General features: G+C 34.4%; 1 protein-coding gene across 1 annotated transcript in view; it reads left to right on the top strand.

Annotated features, from left to right (window-relative positions):
* LOC150092932 (protein CEPU-1-like) overlaps positions 1–20,663 on the top strand; it is a 268,908-nt gene extending 248,245 nt beyond the window's left edge. The window contains exons 7-9 of the mRNA XM_090413398.1: positions 13,900–14,019; positions 14,410–14,508; positions 20,017–20,663. Coding sequence (XP_090269524.1) covers positions 13,900–14,019; positions 14,410–14,508; positions 20,017–20,120 — 323 coding nt within the window. The 3' untranslated portion in view covers positions 20,121–20,663. The remainder of the gene's footprint in view (positions 1–13,899; positions 14,020–14,409; positions 14,509–20,016) is intronic.
* The last annotated feature ends 446 nt before the right edge of the window (positions 20,664–21,109 follow it).

Below are 21,109 nucleotides of genomic sequence, written 5' to 3'. Positions count from 1 at the left end.
CAACATGTAATAGCTTTTCTTCCAACACAGCAGTGAAGCAAACGCACAAACAGGTTCAATGTCTTAGTTTATCTGTCATGCGAAACTCACTATATGCCCATACTGGGTTGCATTTGTCTTGTGTCATTAAAACTGGAAGAATATTTGAGAATACTGTCAAATGTATCTGACAGTATTCTCAAGATAGCGTATTTATAGATATATATTCTCAAGATAGCGTAACCGTATCTTCAGTATTCTGAAGATACGGTTACGCTAGCAACACAATAAGACATTCAATCTCTTTCGCGACGAATTTTGCAAAATATCTAAATGTTAATGGGAATGTGTCGATTGCACAGGCGATTATATTGAGAAACGTAGTTGCCGGCCTGGGTGGAGGAGTGTGTAGCCTACCCGCTCTCGAACCAACAGGTTGTGGATTAGAATCCCACCTTGAGCGTGGATGTCTGTAAAAGCCTGTTTTAGACGAGCATATGATAGCTCTTTGAGTTTATAGGCCTTGCCTTGATTGTTAATAATAATAATTACGTGAAATTAAAATTGAAGATAAGCCCCTTCTTTTGAATCAGTGAAATAGATACATAAGATCTACATGCAATCAGCACACCCAAGTATGATCAATGGAGTCTTTATATTTAAACACTGTAATTGAGAAAAATCAAATGATCATTTTGGAATGGTGTACTGTTTGACTCTAAAATATCGGAGTGGGGATGCTCATTGCAAGTGTTCTGGCCGATTACTTGTTTTGTCAGATGAAAAACACTTGAGTTTACGCGAGGATGAACCCTGCACAGTATAAGACTAGCTACACTCACATTCATCAAGAAAAGGTCTACACTGAATGGTATTCGTTACAATTTTTACCTTCATAAAGAGCGTCATCGTTACCCGATTAAGCTAAGTAGATTCTCTTTAAAACGCATAGTCTCAAAGTGTAATATAAAAAGCATCATTTATTAAAAATGCTGTGAAAGCATAACAGATATCATTAATTAGCAAAGCAGAAATGCGATATACCATCTATTGATTCGTTTATTTTGCCGGATGATTAATGTTGACATTATTCGGTAGCAGTATTATTACCTATATCCTCACCGAAGGACAAAACAATGAATAATTTGTACAAACTTAATAGTTACAGTGTTTTGATGAGCAATTTAATTAACTTCATGAATTTCTACGAAACGTAGAGTTCTTGTTTTCATTTTTAGTAACTGAATCAAAATAATAAATATGATAGAGTACGAAGACGCAACAAAATCAAATTTGTTAGCAAGCTTCTAATGCTATAATGAAATTATACGCACGTGTCACGTGTGGATGCGTAAAGGATTTAAAAAAAAACTTCTTAATTAAAAGACAATCTCTTCCAGTATATTAAGTGCTATCAACAGATATAAAAGAAAAAAGCCTATTATATTAAAAAAGTGAAAATAATAAAAAAGGATAAAAAATGTCTAGTATATTTGTTTAAAAACATTACATAGCGACTTTGTAAAGAATTTTCTGTTATTTTGACGTCATCCTATTTTTTTTTTGAGTAATCAACCCTTTTTTTTCCTCCCAACGACATCTAGTGGCGTTTTTTCGTTATCTATTAACTTGAACTACACGAATTGTGGCGTTCTCTTATATTTGCGAAAAGAAAGAAAAAGAAAACTAGTCATTGCAACCTAAAAGCCCTCCTGATCTTAAGATAAAATGCCGGCTTAAAGAAACGTGAAAGAAATGGGACAAAGCGACTTGGATGTGACGTGTTTATGAACGTGGGCATTCCTCTGATCCTCAGAGACGTGTCAACTCTGCCTATTGGCACTCCACCGCCTCTAAACAAATCCAGCACATTTCTCAGAAGATATTCCTGCTCACTGGCTTCCATTTTCTCTTTTTTTTTCCTTTTTTTCATATTGAGAACTTTTTTGACCGTAAAGAAGAAATCAACATACATTCCGTTGAGATAAAATTGTTTTAGAGCTATTTTATTCTATATTAGGTATTATATTAGATTACATCGTACACTGCTCTAGAGTAGTATACATACACTCTTTACATGTGCATGTGTAGGATAATTATAGGATTGACCTTTACGTTGCAAAAAAAAAAAATAAAATAAATCATAATAATAATAATCTTAATAAAATAATAATAATATATACGTGTAAGAAGAAATAATGTAAATAATATCGTCAGTATTCTGATCTAGATGAGGACCGATTCAAAGCCATTTTTGTGGTCAGTTCTGAGTTAGTTGTTCAGTGATCATTGCTTGGATCATTGCTTACACAGAAATTAGATCCTGCCATTTTGATGCACACGTTAGGCTTGAACAGTGCATCGTTGGTTTTTTTTTTTAAACAGCTTTACGATATCAATAAAAGATTCTCTTTAATTATCTTTCAGATATACCTCATCAATTTTTTTAGCAACAATTCATTAACATTTTTTCTCAGTTCTATCTTTCTCAATTGTTTTTTTTCATTTATTGTAATTTTCTCATGCATATTTTAAAGATATGTGTCTGTCAGAAATGGTGAGAATTCAGCCTAAACAGAAATGTATAAAAGAAACTAAAGGAATTTCATATTTGTATAGAGGCTGTTATTCCAGAGCTGAAATCATGGAAAAGAAATATTTCTCTCCAATTCTTCAAGGATTTCTTTAAGTATTCCATAAATTTTCAACTGGTGTGCTGCGACAGGTCTTCAGGTGTGCCGCGAGATTTATGAAAACAAATTAATTGAAAGAAATAATGTCGTAATTTTCGCATTTATTTATTAGTGTCTGGTCTTCCAACTTCTTGTGTGTGTAAATCAATCGAAATTATGCCTATTTTTTCCAGATCATCAAAAAAATTAAAATAATATATTTTTAGTGTGCCGAAGAATTTTAATAATTAGTCTAGATGTGCCGTGTTATGAAAAAGGTCGAAAATCACTGCCTTATAGGATCACGGACGTATCTTCGAGAGGACGTAACTCGAGGGATGACTGTAATTAGTTCTTTCGTATCTGATTTTATTTTACTAAACTTTCAAAGTAAATGCTTTTTTGCTATGCAGAAACAAAGAGAACCCATGCTTAAAGAGAAATACTTAGAGCGAGACTAGTTGAGGTTTGTGCAGAGAATTGTTAGTTTGTTGCTAACACCTGCTTTGAACAGCACAAAAGAAGATTGTACACATGAATATCACCTGATGGATGATGCAGAAATCAAATTTACTATATACTTGGACAAAGAAGATGAAGAAGTGCAATTCAGTCTGTCAAGACTTTTCCAGGTGCAGACTGTGGAACAGACCATCAGTTATTAGTGGCTACGATACACGTGAAACTACGAAACTGAAAACACCACAAATGTCGATTAGATATGATCTTCGAAACATACCAGCTGAATACAATATTAGCACACAGAGATTCGACACACTCGATTTGTGCGAAAGAGAACCAGATGAACTATGGGAAGAGATTAAAGATATAATTAAAATGGAAGCAAAGAAGAATATTCCAACAGTTTGTAAGAAGAAGAAGTCCAAATGGCTGTCGGAAGATGCTGTCAAAACTGCTCAGGAAAGGAGGAAATTGAATGCAGAGTTTCCACAACAACCCAGAAGAGACATGGAAAAATACTTCAACCAGGAATGCCAACAAATAGAAGACCAAAACAAGAAAGGAAACACAAGAGATCTTTTCAAAAAGATCAGAAAACTAACAGAGAAGTTTAGTGCCAAGGGACCAATATTGAAAAGTTAAACACATAGCATATATTACAGAAGCTACAGACATCAAAGAAAGATGGAAAGATTATACGGAAGCCCTTTACAGAAAGGACTCCAAAATTACTGAGAAATTTGAAGAGCAGGATTATACATAGGAGTCAGTACCACTGGAGAGTGAAGTGAGGTGGGCACTGCAACAGCTATCCAGTAAGAAAGCACCAGGAGGAGATGGAATACCTATTGAGCTGCTCAAAGTCCTGGGAGGAAAGCCAGTTAAAATTTTAACAGCTCTATGTCAACGAATTTGGATTACAACTACATGGCCTACGGAATGGAAAGAATCAGTTTATATACCTTTATTGAAGAAAGGCGTGCAAGAGGGTACGAAAATTACAGAACTATAGCACCCATTTCACATGCAAGTAAAATCTTACTTAATGTCATGCAGAAAAGACTGGAAACATTCATGAAGAGAGAAATGCCAGATGAACATGCAGGATTTCGAAAAGGCAGAAGAGCAAGAGATCAAATATCCAATGTGAGATGGATAATAGAAAGAGCACAGGAATGTGAAAAGACTATCTACCTTTGTTTCCTTGACTAGAGCAAGGCTTTTGACACTATATATCATGTGAAACTGTGAAATGTGTTACGAACAATCGGAGAACCAGAGCATTTTATTATCCTTCTGAGGAATCTTTATTATGAACAAGAAGTTACTGTCCGAACAGATCTTCGAGAAACTGGAGATAAAATTTTGGTTTGGAGATAAGATACAAGGATGTATTTTATCTTCAAACCTGTTTAACTTGTATAGCGAATACATTTTAAGAATGGCAGGGCTGGAGGAGTCTTCAGTCGGAATTAAAATTGGTGGAAGAAATATTAATAATTTGAGGCATGCAGAAGATACCACTTAGCTAGCAGAATGCAAAGAAGATTTGGAGGAACGTATTATGAAAGTTAAAGAAGAAAGTGCTAAATATGGTCTTAAACTTAACCTCAAAAAGACAAAAGTTATGGCAACATGTGCACTTAAGGATGTTGAAGTAGATGGGGAGAAAATGGAAGAAGTTAACAATTTTGTGCTCCTAGGATCCCGAATTGATAAAGATGGTTACTGTATTGAAGAAGTTGGAAGAAGATTATTACTCGGAAAGAAAGCAATGACAAATTTAAGCAAGATCTTTAAAGATATTAGCCTCACAACAAAAATCAGAATCGTGAAAGCAATGGCATTCCCTGTGGGAATGTATGGATGTGAAAGTTGGACCCTGAGAAAGAGTGAAAGAAGGAAGATAGATGCATTTGAATTAGGGGATTGGAAACGCTTACTAAGAATACCATGGACTGCAAAGCAAACCAATAAATCAGTGATAGACAGAATAAAGCCAGATTGCTCCCTTGAAGCTATGATCATCAAGCAAAAATTGTCATACTTCGGACAAATTATGCGAGCAAATGACAGTCTGGAGAAGATGGTGATGCTTGCTAAAGTTGATGGAAGCAGGAAAAGAGGAATACCAAGAATTAGATGGGTGGATGGAGTTAAAAAAGAAACTGGTGTGCGCTTGGAGGTTCTGAAAGACATGATCAGGGACTGATCTGAATGGAGAGTGTATGTTCACCAGGAGTCAAAAACGACTCAATGGAACATAACAAGGGATGGCAATTTTATCTTCTCCCCTTCTGGAAATATTTGTTGGATCAAATATTATAACTACATTTTCACCAGAAAATGTAATCGTAATATTGAATGGGGTGAAATTAGAAACGAAATGAATGGAAATGATGTCACATTAAAGTACGTGAGTAGGGCCACGTAAGACACGGATATAACGATTTGACACCCACTTTTACTAATACTCAAGGTTGCACAGTAACTCACTAAAGCAACAATCCTTAGAAATGAACCTTAGAAATGAATCTACTGTGCAAGAAAGCTTTACAGGAAAGAATAAATAACAATGCGAGATATCACTAGCTCTCGGTTTTAAGCTTTCCGATTAAAATATATTTATCCGTTCGAACGTTGAACAAACAAAATATTTGAAAATCAACATTTGTCATCACCTATTGCATTAACATTTAAATTCAAATAGATTTTATTTTGCAATTTCTGTGTGAGAAAATTATCAGCTAAAAATCGTTTCTTAATATTTGTCGGCTACAATAACAGATTTTCCAACATGAAAACCGTAGAAGGTTTTCATCTGTTCTCCCTAAACAAGGATCAGTAGAAATTCTAGTGAAGGAATTAATGCAAGTATAAGCTATTGTAATTCTTAAATAAGCGAATTAAAAAAAAACCATTAAAGTCAATATTGCTAACAAAAGTTTCAAGATTCACATTCAGGCAGCACGCGATTCTGATATTCTGCTCCATGTCAGCTCATCGTTGAAGGAAATCATGATAATTCAGATTCAGGAAGTTGATATTTATTCTGATGCTGCAATACTGTTTATGAAACTGGATAAAGGACACGCAGAGCAACATTTAATGTTCCAGTTATTTACAGTCATATTTCGTTAGGTTTGAGAAAAGAAAAAAAGTTGCTGCATGCCTTAGGACAGCATTTCTCAACCACTATAGTATGCGCACCTTTGGTGGTAGAAATGAAGGAAAAATAACTGGTGGTACGCGAATAAGACAGTTCAATTTTTTTTTACTTCATGAAATTATAAAAATAAAACATTAATGACCTTATTTATATGTCAGTGTAATTGAAATCTATTTAATGTCTTCTCAATATTTAACTTATTCAAACAGTTACGTTTATCAAATTCAAAATGACTGTAAATAACTGATGTAGTACACTCCACCGATAATTGGCTCGTGAATTATTTTATTTTCTGTTTTTGCACTCAAATGGCAAAGTAGAAATCAACGCAATCCACTGGTGGATTGCTCTTATTTTTCTTTGGATTGCTGTGATTCCTACTTTGCGGATCATTGTGGGCTGCCTACATGCCCACGCCCTGCCATCAGACTGGAAACAGTTGAACCTTGATTCATCGCTCCAGAGTACCGTTTTCCCCTGGTCAATTGTGAAGTTCACACGCTTTTTGCAGCAGACCAGACGAGCCGCCTCGTTCGTTGTTGCGATTTCGGGTTGTGTGCCGTTGTTCTTCCGCAGAAAACCAGTCAACGGAGTTCTTTTCGTACAGTAGTAGTAGTGCTCACCGTGGTGTTACGGGCGCTCTGGAATTCATCATGGAAGGTTTGTGCCGATTATAGCCGGTTTTTGCGTGCCACCCGTTTTTTGGATGTTCCAGTAGAGCGGCAATGGTACGTATGGACATGTGATCAATGTGGCAGCCCACGATGACACCGCTCTCGAAGTCACTAAGTGCACGTCGTGTTGCCATATCACTGGTATTCAACTGCTACGAAGAAATCCTACTTCCTACTATCAGTATATCGGTTTTTAGCCTGAGATGTTCCGTAACCTCAATAACAGGGGTGTGCAGGCGTTAATTATATATATGATAGATTATATACTGTATCTCGAAAAAAATATTTTATTTATTTTTAAATTACGATAAAGTTAAATTTAAAATTAAATTAAGATTATTACCTAAATGGCTACAAATAACAAGAATAGCAATAAAATTTAAAACATTCGTTTATAAATCTAGATTATTACATGACACTCTCCCTTTTGCCGACGACCAAATAATAATGACAAATTCTGAAGGTAACTTACAGAAAGATATTTTAAATTTAAATGAGATAGCCAAAGATTATGGAATGATAATATCAACAGAAAAATCAAAGACGATGGCCTTTAAAGGACCAGATCCAGCAAGAACTAAAATAGTAATAGATAACAAGATTTTAAAACGGGTGAATTCATTTAACTACTTAGGATGTACGATCACATATGAAAATGAAAAAGATATAAACGTAAAAATGGCAAAATATTTAAAAATAACAGGCGTAATTAATTCTATATTTAAACCAAACCTAGTTCAAAAACAAACCAGACTAAAAGTATACAATACATTAGCCCTACCGGTCTTAATGTATGGAAGCGAAATCTGGACAATAAAACAAAAAGACAAACAAAGATTAACAACAGCAGAAATGAAGTTCATGAGAAAAACTGCAAAGTATACCCTATTTGATCACAAAAGAAACGAAGAAATTATGAAAGAATTAAACTAGGAGCCAGTAATAGAAAAAATTAAAAAACATAAACATAGATGGATGGAACACGTTCAAAGAATGAAAACAGAAAGATTACCAAAACACGCCTTAAAGTACAAGCCATTAGGAAAAAGAAAACCAGGACATCCTCTTACACGATTCAACGATGACTTCTAAGGCCGGAACAGGCCACGCTAGGCCTAAATCCTCGATACGCATGATGATGATGATGATGATGACGATGATTTTTTTTTTGAGATCGCTAATATGCATGCAGAATAGGAGAGATTGCTATTTATGACCATCTGGCATTTAATAAAGGGCGGGGAAAAGAATTATTTTTTTGTTGTAATTTGATATTCATGTCTACATATCTACATAAGTGAACAATATTGAAAAACCCTAAAGCAGTCTTTCATGCTAAATTAGTAGCAATCACAGCACTCCACCATTGGTGTTCTGACTCCTACCTTGCCATTTGAGTGCAAAAACAGAAAATAAAATACTTCATGGACACAATTATCTGTGTAGTGTACTACAACAGTTATTTACTAAATAAATTATACCGATATTTGATATTGCTCGCACTAAATTATCAAACATTTGGTAACTGAATCAGACCGCTTCAGTTATGATGTTCAAAAAATATATTGAATTTGCTAAACGTAAACGATTGATAAGTTAAGCATTCAGAAGACATTGAAATAGATTTCAATTACACTGACATATTTACATGTATAAATTGAATGACCATTTTGTTAACAGCTCTAATCAATGATTTCATTTATAATTCTCTTCAAATAATATTTAATACACAAAAAAATTCTACTGCGACAAATAAGTAAACACAAAATTTCAATTTAATTAATTTTATTAATCGTCTATGTAATTTAATTCATCCCCGCACCACCAGCCCCATTTCCGTAACCACCTCGTACTACCAGTCAAAGGCAGTGATTTAAGAAGATGAATCGCCTCTCCTCTTCAGCAATGGCAACCATCTTCAGGGTTTTTCATAGTTGAAGAAAATCACCTTTAATCTTAGGGATAAGCAACCATCTTCTCTCTCTGACTCACTGAATGAGTTGGTAGACGATTTCTAATTAAGTTTTTATGACACTCTTAACTAGACCCGCCAAACCACCCCAATGCGCCCGGAACAAGTGTCGTTTGCTCCTCCATATCAACATCACATTCTACAAGCATTCTCATAGATGTGTGTTCCCTAAGATCCCTAAACTACAACTATTCTCATAGTTAAAACTTAGGGATCATAGTATCTCCTTAAACGAGCCTTGCTACACAGTCACAGAGAACATAAAATTCTCCATTTCTTTGCAATATTAATTGTATAATCCCACTACTTTAACTACTGCTTTTGTTCTAAAACTAACATTCGCTTGAACTGAAGCGAATCTATTTATACATAATACACATTGTTGCGTCATTGACTCGACAATGACGGAAATGTAATTAGAATATTCAGAATAAAATCACTTTGAATATGTTTGGAGAGGTAACAATGTATTTAATGTATTGTGTATTAATGTATTGTGCCATAACAATGTGTTGTGTTAAACCACGAAAGTTACATATCAATTTCTCAGAAATCTGAATCAGTAGAGTCTGTTGAAAGGAGAAATATGACAGTGGAATCGAATGGAAGAGTGAATGAATAAATACTTATCGTTTCGTATATAAACAAAAATTGCATTTCGAAATGCATTGCTATCAGCGCGGAAGGTGTACAAACAAAATATATGAAAATCAACTCATGATTTGTTAAGTCCTGCTAGATTGAAAAAAAAAAAGATAAGTAAAACACGTAATTGTTTATCATATAATTAGTATTTTATTTTTATAATTTCATAAATTTAAAAAATTGAACTGTCTGCTATTCGTGTACCATCAGATGTTTTTCCATGTACTTGTAAATATCTGTGTGTGTGTGTGTGCGTCTATCCAGTTTCATAAACAGTATTGCATCATCAGAATATCAAGCGTCTTGAATCCAAAGATTCAGGACGCTTGCAAATTCTTTCTTTTGCAAATTCTGTGTTCCCAAACAGAATTTGCCAAAGAAAATATGTTTGAAGTTAAATACCCACTATGCGAAAGCAAATGTACCTGCAATCATATACACAAATACACGTTTTTTTGTGGCTATATATCCAGTTCGAAGATCTATACAGGGTTCTTATGAACCCTTTTAAGGAAACAAGCTTATATGAACCAAGCGTCATATTAACTACTGAAATCTGGCAGAAAGTATAAAAAATAAGTTTTTTTTGTCTCATGTTTCATATTCGTAGTCTTCAACAGTTGGAGATTTCTGAAATAAGAGACGACAGCGTGTGAAATCTAGTTATTCTGTTTTCAATGAACGAAGAATACGATTATGACACACATCATGACAGAAAAAAGCCACTTGTATGACCTGAGTGTTCTTGTCAATTCCAAAGTCTCTCTCTTTCTTGTGTGTCCACTGCAAGAGTAGAGTTGGAAACTGCCATTGGTGTGGGCTCGGAGTAACTGTGTTTCTATAGGAAAGGCTGACGGGTGGTGGGAGCATGTAATTAGGTACGCAAAGGTTTACTACTGCTTTTATAATAAATAACAAATAGGTATATAATATATATAAGAAATAGTTCTGAAAAGAGTTCTTTGCATCCGTCTAGTATTCAAAGAACTCTTTTCAGAACTTTTTAGTTGAAGGTGAGTTGGTCGTCTCATAAGTACGATCTAATTCTATTCCAATCTAAAAAAAAAAAAAAACAATTTTGTCACTCTCCTCTTGAAAAACATTGAACCTAAGCATTCTCTTAATTTGTTAGGTTTAATAACCACCATCATAGCCAAGTAACTTGGCTTCATAGAAATCTAATTACTATGATAGGATGGTTAAGCTTATGTGCATAGGATGTCTGTCAGCTGCTTGTATTCTCTGGCCTACTGGGCTGTGTCTGGATGAAAAAAGAGCAAATAAGGCCAACTAAGCATTCTGAGAGATTACCTTTGGCGTGTCCAATCACTTTCCTTAGTCGAAAAGAGAAATATATATATATATATATATATATATATATATATATATATATATATATATATATATATATACAATAGTGGAATAGACTAGTTAGTAAAATCACCAACGTTTCTTTGGTACTACCTGGAGACATTTATTTACAAAGAATAATTTTGACGAATAAGGGAAATGCTGTTGAACAATAATTCCCTTGGCGTATAGAGCAGCTGTAATTTAATTCTAGTTTTATCTTGACTTATAAGAACAATATTTAGGAGACTTTTATTGTATCGAGAAAATTGGTTTTTGTTTTCAAGCTGCTTGATTTTTTAATTCATAGCTTCACGTTAAAGGGAATGTTTGGAGGTTAAAAAAAATAAAATAACCAAATGGTATTTTCATGAATCCCACTCAAAAAAAAAAGGTTGTAAATCATTTCCATTGGATATCCTGCTCCAATGGAAATGATTCCTGCTCTTAAAGACTAAAAGTGTGAAATTCCTGCTTTCAAAGACCAAAATGGAACACTTTCATGTTCCATGTTTTGAACATGAGCGTGTTCCCATTTCAGGGTTTTAATAACTCCCACCTAAGCACATTCACAAGCATCTCCATAATCGTAGAGGTATTCGAATCCATTACCTATTGTTCGATGGGTGGAGACAATATCAACACGGCAACCATCTGGCCAATTTGTAAGGCCGAAGTATCTGAGAAGGTAGAGCACGCAATCTGAGACTGCAATCTTAACCAATGAAAAGACTTGAATATTTTTTAAGATATAAAAATTACTGCTGAACCTGGAAATTTAAATCAAGTATCAAGTCTATCATTGCTATTCTTTACCTGCTAAGGGCAAATGCTTTATTACTGATGAATAGCACTGATGAATTATTTTGGTATTGCTTTTCTGTGCTTCTATAAAGTGATAAAAATGAAGTAAGAACACGTTAACACAAGAAAGATGAATAAAGTAATAAAATTAGAATTAATAATCAGATATTTCAATTTGAAAATTACAGACCATCACCAGTGACGTACAGACTTGGGGAGTAAAGGTGGAATGCAAGCAATGGATATTTGAAATAATATGAGCCGAGCGATTGTGTAAACCAGCGATTTTCAACCGGGGTGCCGCGAGAGGTATTCAAGTGTGCCGCGAGATTTGTGAAAACAATTAAATGAAAGAAATAATGTCGTAATTTGCGCATTTATTTATTAGTGTCTGGTCTTCCATCCGCACCTGAAGCTCCCTTATTTATATTTTACGAAACGTATGGTTGGTGAATCGGTTTAAAATATCTTTTGATAAGTGTGTTCACAAATAACTTCATTCGATTCTCTTATTTTTAAGGTAACTGGGAAGAGTTCTTTTATTGTTTTTTTTTTCATTCAGTTAATTTTATTTAATAGTATTTTGCCCAGCACAGCAGATCTAGTACTGCTTCTTCTAAAACTAAATTAAAAACTAACGTTCACCAATACGAGGAAAATTATTTGTCATTTGGCTTTATTTCCAGTCAAGAAAATCGACAACGTCCTACATGCGTAGTTTGTGGCGAAAAATTAGCAAACAACGCTATGGTTCCAAATAATTATAAAGACATTCACAATCTAAACATCTCACTTGAGCGAAAAACCGGCTAAATATTTTATAAATCAATCAAAATTATGCCTATTTTTTGCCAGATCATCAAAAAAATTAAAAGAATATATTTTTAGTGTGCCGCAGAATTTTAATAATTAGTCTAGGTGTGCCGTGTTATGAAAAAGGTTGAAAATCACTGATCTAAATGAATGTCCTCTGATCAAAGTGCGCATGTGCACTAAACGTCCAATACACGTTTCCAGACAACGTTGGGCAAAATGTGTTTCAGAGGAAGCAAAACAAAGTGACGTTTGGCCTTTTATTGATTGGAACTATTTACTTTTCTAAAACAAAATGAGTGACTTTGAAACGGTTTTCATCATGGCAGTCTTTCAATAATAATTACACTTATAAGAAACATGGTGCAAATTCGCAGAATACAACAATTTAATAAATATTAATGCATTCGATGAATAGTCAATAGAAGTAAGTTCATTTCAACTTTGAAATTAACTTACTTGCTTCTGTTATTATGCTAGACTGCATATTGGTAAGCTATTAACATAATTATATACCTTAAAATAAACACAGTTGTTTTAATTATGACGGTTTATATAAATAATGGTTTATGTAAAAATAATCCACAGTTTCTATCATAAAAGCGTTGGAATATTATATACTAGTCTATTCACCAAAATACATTTATAGGCCTCGCTTTATCATTGCTGTAAAACATTTCGGAAAATCTTGTATTCCTGTCAGCAAACTTCGTTGTTGTTGATGATGTTTGATAAGTTGGGTCACTTCGCATACACCGCGTCAATAGCAGCCAAGCATTTGCCATGGAGTATTGCTTGCTTTCACCTTAGGGAACAGATCGAAGTCTTGAGGATTCGTGTCAGAAGTGAACGGACGGTTAGGACACTTGCCGTCCATATTTTTTCATAAGATCAAGTACTTTACGTGAAATATGTGGCCTTGCATAGTCATGCAAAATGTGCGATATCCGACCTGACTCAGATTCTTCCTCCATTTTGAAGGTTTATTTCACCGAACAAGAAAGCTGGAACCAGAAAAATGAGCAGACGATTTAAGTTTGGTCACGCATGCGCGTTGTACAGAAATTGTTAATTAATCCTTGCAGTTGTAATAAAGTTATAATTTTGTTACCGTATATTTTACTAGAGGCATTATTTTTCTATATGTGTGCAGAAGGAAATAAAAGAAGCCATTTTAATCTTAATGCTAATACAACCGCGTCATTTTATTTCGTATAATTTGTTTTTCATGACAGTTTCACATTTATAATGCAAAAATACAATTCTAATTTTTGGGGTATTTTTTAAAAAGCAACAGATAAGCTTACATATTTTCATAAGAATCCGTAGAAAATATCCTAATGAATTCTTCTATTCCAGAAATACCTCCACCACTCCCTCCAACAACGTCTCAAGGTCCGGAGGCGTTTTATGTGAAATCTGAAAAGCTTCGTAATGGTGGGATAACACAGAATGCTCTGACGAAGGCAGAAGAAAGAGGTAAGATGTATATAATTTCGATTTTCATGAGAAATTTTATCGACTTAACGCTAATAGCTACCGGAAAGCATTGGCCGTAAGCGCATGCGCAATGCAGTGAAATCTTTCATCGTAAATCTGAATTTAGAATTCTACCTTTCGAACATTATCATCTCGAATATGTTTTCATGGCAATCTTAAAATGACTCTTATAACGTCCCATATTTTACCTTTATGTGATCTCTGTATTAAATTTATTTTGAGAAGCTCTTCTATCCAAGTATATTTTTAATAAAGGCATTTCAATAATCCCAAACCTGAACTAGGTGACTATTTCGAAAAGTACTTCCCTCCATCTTTCCTGAATAATAATTTTAATACGGCGTCGATGTTTTTTTTTTTCTATTACAGAAACGCCGTCATACGCTCCCGTCGATATTAACACGGACGTCACAGCAAATGACGATCACTCGCCAACTTTAAAAGAAAGCTGGGAAAGTAGAGAAAAATGTAAGTTGATAATTTTATCTTCTCTATATAAAAGGCGATAAATAACTAATGTAGATTTAAATTAGAATGAAAAAGAATAAGATCAAATAAGCATTTGCGCAAATACTCTATAAATGAAGTTCAAGATATTTACAAATTAACATTTTTTGCCATTAACGTTACTGACGGGATGGGTGAAGCACTCGTGCTTTTCATATTCCCCTTTATCTGTAATAAGAGTTGTTTGGGAAAAGGAGTTTTGTGAGCAATTAAGCTCGCCCTCTGGGGGGCAGTGTGTTAGCTATGATCAGTTGGGAGTAGAATAGCCTTCGGTCTTTTGTATATGTAGTACTCTGTTTTGTTGTAATTGACCGAAGGCTATTTCACTTGACGAAGAATTTTTCTGCAAGATCACGAAGAAGAGAGGCGATGTATGGAATGCCGGTTTCTCGATGAATCTGTGAATTTCTGATAAACCATGGAAACGTCTAGGATCATCCTTAGGCACTTATTTTGGATTCTTCGTAGTTTTGAAATGTTTGATCGTGAAGTGTGACTCCATGCTAGTGAGGAGTAGGTAATAACTGGACGTATGACCGTCCGGTAAAGTAGCAATTTATTTTGTAAGTTCAATTTGCTCTTGCGGTTGATCATTGGGTAGAGCTGCGCTATTATTTTGGAAGATTTGGAGCCAATGAGATTGATGTGCTTGTTAAAAAGGAGTTTCTTATCTAATAATACCCCAAGATTGTAAGTGAAGGTTTCTATGGTTTAGAAGTTCAGATGGTATATTCCGGTAATTAGACCACATTTTTTATTAAGCTATATAAAACACAATGAATTAATAAAAGACCCGGCAAGTTTTGTAAGTCGTTTGACTTACATCTTCAGGGGCAAAAGGCAACTTAAAATTTAAAACACAAAGAAAAGAGAAATTATTAGTAATAGTTCATACTATACAGTTGTAGCCGTCTGACTATTCATAAAATTAAAAATCAGAATGCAGATTCAAAGCAGTCCTGAATTTAAACAATGCTGGATGATGCCACGTTCTGTAGTTCACGTTCATAATGTCCGAGGTCTGACTGAGGTATATTTTTTATCAAAGCTGACCAAACTTGGTGGAGAATTAAGCCTTGATTTTTATTGTATTGTGTTGGTATTTTAAGCATGTTTGCAGCTTCTTTTAAAAAAATTTCCTTATGTAACAGTTTTTTTCTATGTACGACATGTTTGTTTTCTTCCAGAGTACATTGTGACTGGTGGAAGTGGTATGGAAAGCTAGACCTGATTTGTGTTCTCTTCTGTTTTGCACATCCTTTTGGTGTTCGTTCATGCGAATTTCCACGGAATATACCATGTGAATTTCTAAACCACAGAAACCTCCACTTACAATTAAACACTTACGGTGAGTGCGTTTGGTATAAAGTTACGCAACTAGAGAAATTACGTATTAAACATCTTAATTTCATCAACCGTCTTATATTCTTAATCCGATGCAGAGATAACGAAATCGTTCCTATGTTCATCCAAATCAAGCGTGCGTTCCATACAAATAAAGCCAACAGAATTTACCGAAGAATGGAACTAGCTATTCTGAGAGAAAGGATTGCAGCCACTAGATCTGAATTAGCACAAATAAGCCGCGATACATTTTCTCTACATAGTGAGTTAGCCACATCTCTTCCGTCCAACCTGTGGAACAATATTGACATCATCACATATAACAAGGCTACGGCAATCTCTGATCGGAAGAAGCATACTTTAATCAGAAAATTCAACTTACTTCTTCACGAAAAACAAAAACAAAGAAAATACCTAGATTATGCCAAAGTAGTTATCAACCTTTCTTCAAGAATCCTATCAAGAGAAGAAAATAATCTACTCCTAAAAGGTTTTAACTTTGCCTTAACGCCACGTTTCATCCCCAAAATTGACATAATGGCTCAAATAGAAAAAGGAATAAGAAATTTACCTGGTAATACATCAGATCTCATCCGCATACAAACCACAGCATTACTATTGCAAAGTAAATTACCTCAGAGGAATCTTCCTTACACGGAATACACATCTCTCAAAGAATTAAAATCAGACAAAAATATCGTTATAATAAAAGCAGATAAAGGGAATTCAACAGTAGTTTTGAACTCTGAAGATTATAATAATAAAATGAAAACTCTTCTTGAAAATGCTAATACCTATAAACCTTTAGACAGAGATCCCACTTGGCGCGCACACAATAAAACCAATGATCTAATCAAAAAGAGACCTAATTGGACTGAAGAACTCAAAAGAACTCTACATTCAAAACACCCACTAGTTCCAAGAATTTATGGTATACTAAAAATTCATAAGTATTCCCTTAAGACCAATAGTAGATGGTAGAGCCTCTCCGACCTCTAATTTAGCAAAACATCTCACCAACATGATTTTACCTCATACAGGAAAAACAACTTCTTTCATAAAGAACAGTACAATTTTATTGAAAAAGTAAAAGATGTTTATATTGGACCTTCAGATATCTTAGCAAGTTTGGATGTTATCAGCCTATTTACAAATGTTCCAAGAAACGAAACTGTGAATCTCCTGGAAGACGTTTTTTCTCCTGACATCGTAATCTTTATAAACATTGTATAAATAATACTTTTTTCATTTATCAAGACAAATTTTGGGAACAAAAAGAAGAATTGGCTGTGGGCTCCTCCCTCTCTCCTGCTTTAGCTAACCTGTTTATGGAAATCTTTGAAAATAATGCTTTAAACCAGGGGTTCTCAACGTTTTCCACTGGCGTACCACTATATTTAATTCAAGATATTAGATGTACCAGTAAGGCAGTGGCTCACGTACCACCAGTGGTACGCGTACCATAGGTTGAGAATCCCTGCTTTAAACAATTATCATAAAAAAATCCAAATTATGGCTACGCTATGTAGACGATATATTCATCATATGGCCAGGAACAACAGGTGAACTCATTGCTTTCAAAGATTACCTAAATATTTTGCATAATAATATAAACTTTACTTCAGAACAAGAAGAACTTAGGAAACTGCCTTTTCTAGACATTCTATTAGAAGTCAATGAAAAGGATAATAAACTTTCTTTCCCAATATAGAGAAACCCACCAACACAGGAAGATTTCTTAATGCGGCCTCACACCACCACCCTTCGCAAAAAATAAGTCTAGTAAATCCTAAGGGACAGAGAGTATAACATTTCTAGCACAGAAAAACAGAGAAATGAAGAATTAGAATATCTAACACAGATCTTTCAAAAGAATGGTTATGAAACCAAGACTATCAAAACACATCTTCCGCACCTCCTACAAGCATCTCTCAGAAACAAGATTTCAAAAACGCTATCACGCTTCCATATATCAAAAATGTTACAGACAAGATGGCTAAATTACTTAACGAATATAACATCAAAGTAGCCTTTCTGCCGCTGGAAAAAATTTCGAGATTTCGACATTCCCCGAAACCTCCTTATCATCCTTTAAAAAAACCAGGTGTTTACAAAATTTATTGTTCTTTCGGCATCTGCTACGTAGGACAGACCGGAAGATCTGGGGAAATTCGCATGAACGAACACCAAAAGGATGTGCAAAACAGAAAAGAACACAAATCAGCTGTAAACACAAAATATACCTCAGTCAGACCTCGGACATTATGAACGTGAACAACAGAACGTGGCATCATCCAGCATTGTTTAAATTCATCACTGCTTTGAATCTGCATTCTGATTTTCAATTTTATGAATAGTCAGACGGCTACAACTGTATAGTATGAACTATTACTAATAATTTCTCTTTTCTTTGTGTTTTAAACTTTAAGTTACCTTTTACCCTTGAAGATGTAAGTCAAACGGCTTACTAAACTTGCCGGGTCTTTTATTAATTCATTGTGTTTTATATAGATTATTAAAAAAATGTGGTCCAATTACCGGAATATACCATGTGAATACCCCAAGATATTTGGTGACTGATTGCCATGGGATCTTTTGACCAGAGAGCAAGATGTCTTCTTTAATGCAGACCTTTCTTCTAGATAACAGCATAGCTGAGCTTTTGAGGGGGTTTACTTGAATCCTCCATTTTGTGAACCAGTTTTCTAGCGCATTGATACTTCCTTGGAGTCTAGTAATTGCTAGGCGAGGGCTGAGAGACCTTGCTAGAATAGCGGTGTCATCGGCATAAAGGGTCGTAGTGGTTGTTCTTGAGTTAAGAAGGATGTCTGATATGTAAGTGTAAGTAAACGTTGTTTGCTTACACTTGGATAAAGGATTAAACCAAATATTCGTAGCATAATCAAGTGGAAAACAACTTCCATAAATATAAGTAAATAAATATATTGATCTATTTTTATGTTCTTCATCATACTATACAATGGTTTTAATTGCATTCGCTGAAATTTTGATATACATAATTTTCTAAAATCTTCTACAATTTTATAATATTCTCTGCAATAAAAAAATCTTCTTAAAGCACATCGTTTTCTAAAATGCACTCTATTTCCTAATTACTTTTTATATTTACAGGGATTTTTTGCATAACTTCTAATGCATCTATGTTGTGTGTGTAAGTGTGTGTCTTTTATGTAAGAAATGTACTCTATATTTTCTTATCCTACTAACATTTTCCAGGATTTTTTTTATCTTTATAAATTTCAACTCAAATAATTAAACTGTTTGCTGCGTCTATTTACAGACATGAAAAATGAAAAATACTTCATCAAGGCTAACGCAAGATATTTTTTATCCCTTTCACTTTTGCCCGCCCTTAGCTCCAGATCTGATACTCGCCACTTAAAAACAAATAAATAAACTGACTGATTTAATAACACCGTAATACGTTTTTGCTTCTTATCATTATCATTGAATCTGAGGAAAGTATGAATACGTCAGAATAATTATTCCAAGTTCTTTTTAATTAAGCACTAATAATTAGGACTTGAAAAAAGCTGCTTGTTTATTTAAGTGAATATATGGCTGATGAACCTCAATGACTTCTACATCCTGATGAATTTTATATTTACATCTACTGTGGATACTTTGACGCACTTTTTCACTAAATATCTAAATGAATCTAAAAAAACTAAGCAGCATACCCATTCACTGGAAATCGTTAAAATGTTTACCTATTTTTAAAGATATATGTTGGTCTCCGTTTTTTGCATGAAATAAGTTTAAATTAAGTTTCAAATATGGATATTACATCTAAAAAATCAGTGAACGCATTTTGAATGATGGGCATGTTACACTCATAGTTAAGTACTCCTCAATTCGATAAATTCTAGATTGAATCAGGATCTCTCTTGATACGTGGTATGGCAACTTATATAACCATCTATAAATACAGATTACTGCCGATCGAAATCTAGTGACTCACAAATATGGGAATGACGCTACGTTCTGAATATTTCAATGTTTTCTCATAAGCGTACATTCTTTATTTATTAAATTTTAAGTTTGATGTGACTTAAATTGATACGACCTTTTCGTTGATAATACGTCTGTTCTGTTTTTCCTTAGCTACTCCCAAATCCGGAGAACGTAGGACGGCCTCCATCGATTTGGCGTCCATCATGCTGCCCAAGTTGTTTCTCCTTCACTTGCTACTGGAGTTTACCTCGTGATCGCGAGCCAAAAACATTACTAACTAGACTAAGCAAAGGAAAAGGGAAATGAACCATGTCCACATCTCCAGAAGATTTATGGCATGCCGTATTGGATTCCACATAACTAAACACGGATCATGAGCGAGAAGTGTTGATGTAAATTGGTTGGAATGAACCCCCTCAGAATTCCATTTTGTATACTGTCGTGTTCCAGGCCTACAAGTCATTTATCACCTCTTCGCCAAGATGTCCTTAGAAAATTATGTTTACGTTGTTTTTTTGTCTGTTTCATTATTTTCAATTGATAAAATGGGACGAGTTAACCGTACAGAATCTCTCAACACGTCCCCTACTCCCTTTCCCCTCCATCCCTGTTCATCCTCCCCATCCTATCCCCTCCTCCCCAAGTAGTGAACGTTGCTCAACGACATTTTGATGGTTTTTCGTTCGCTTGTTAAGGTACAAGACGAAAATAAAGAAATTAAGTGAGATCTTTTTTATCTCTTACAGGCCATATATGTTGCATGTAGACATTTTGTATCTTTTGTGTCCTCTCTGTCATTATAGGTTCCACATTTCACCTGTAAAAATTTATTTTAATAAATTTCTATTATTTTATACTAAGGATGTGTTTCTTTAACACGTTTATCCCCTAATTGTACAAAAATACAAAATTATGTTATTGACTTATCCTAAAAAACATTGTAATACGGATAGCGCTATGTCTATGACTATATATTGCTATATATAACAATATCACTTTACAGAATCCCTTGACCCATCTTCTACTCCCTCCCCCCATCCTTGTTCATTTCGCAAGTGACTAAATAAAACAACATTCATTAAATTCGATTAGGGCTAATAAATTTTGTTTTTTTCTTAGCAATGTTTACGAAGAAACTTAAGAAAAAAATGTATATCTCTGGTATGATGTTCAGAGAACCTCTATAGCTCAGTCGATTTCGACAATGTTCTTTAGTCCGAAAGACTTAGGTTCGAACCACGTC

The sequence above is a fragment of the Typopeltis vanoorti genome, chromosome 24, assembly GCF_054136105.1.
Source record: "Typopeltis vanoorti isolate ZY-2024b chromosome 24, IOZ_Tvanoo_1.0, whole genome shotgun sequence".
NCBI lineage: Eukaryota > Metazoa > Arthropoda > Arachnida > Uropygi > Thelyphonidae > Typopeltis > Typopeltis vanoorti.
Note: the sequence above shows the minus strand (reverse complement) of the source record. Positions and strands in the feature narration are given on the sequence as shown.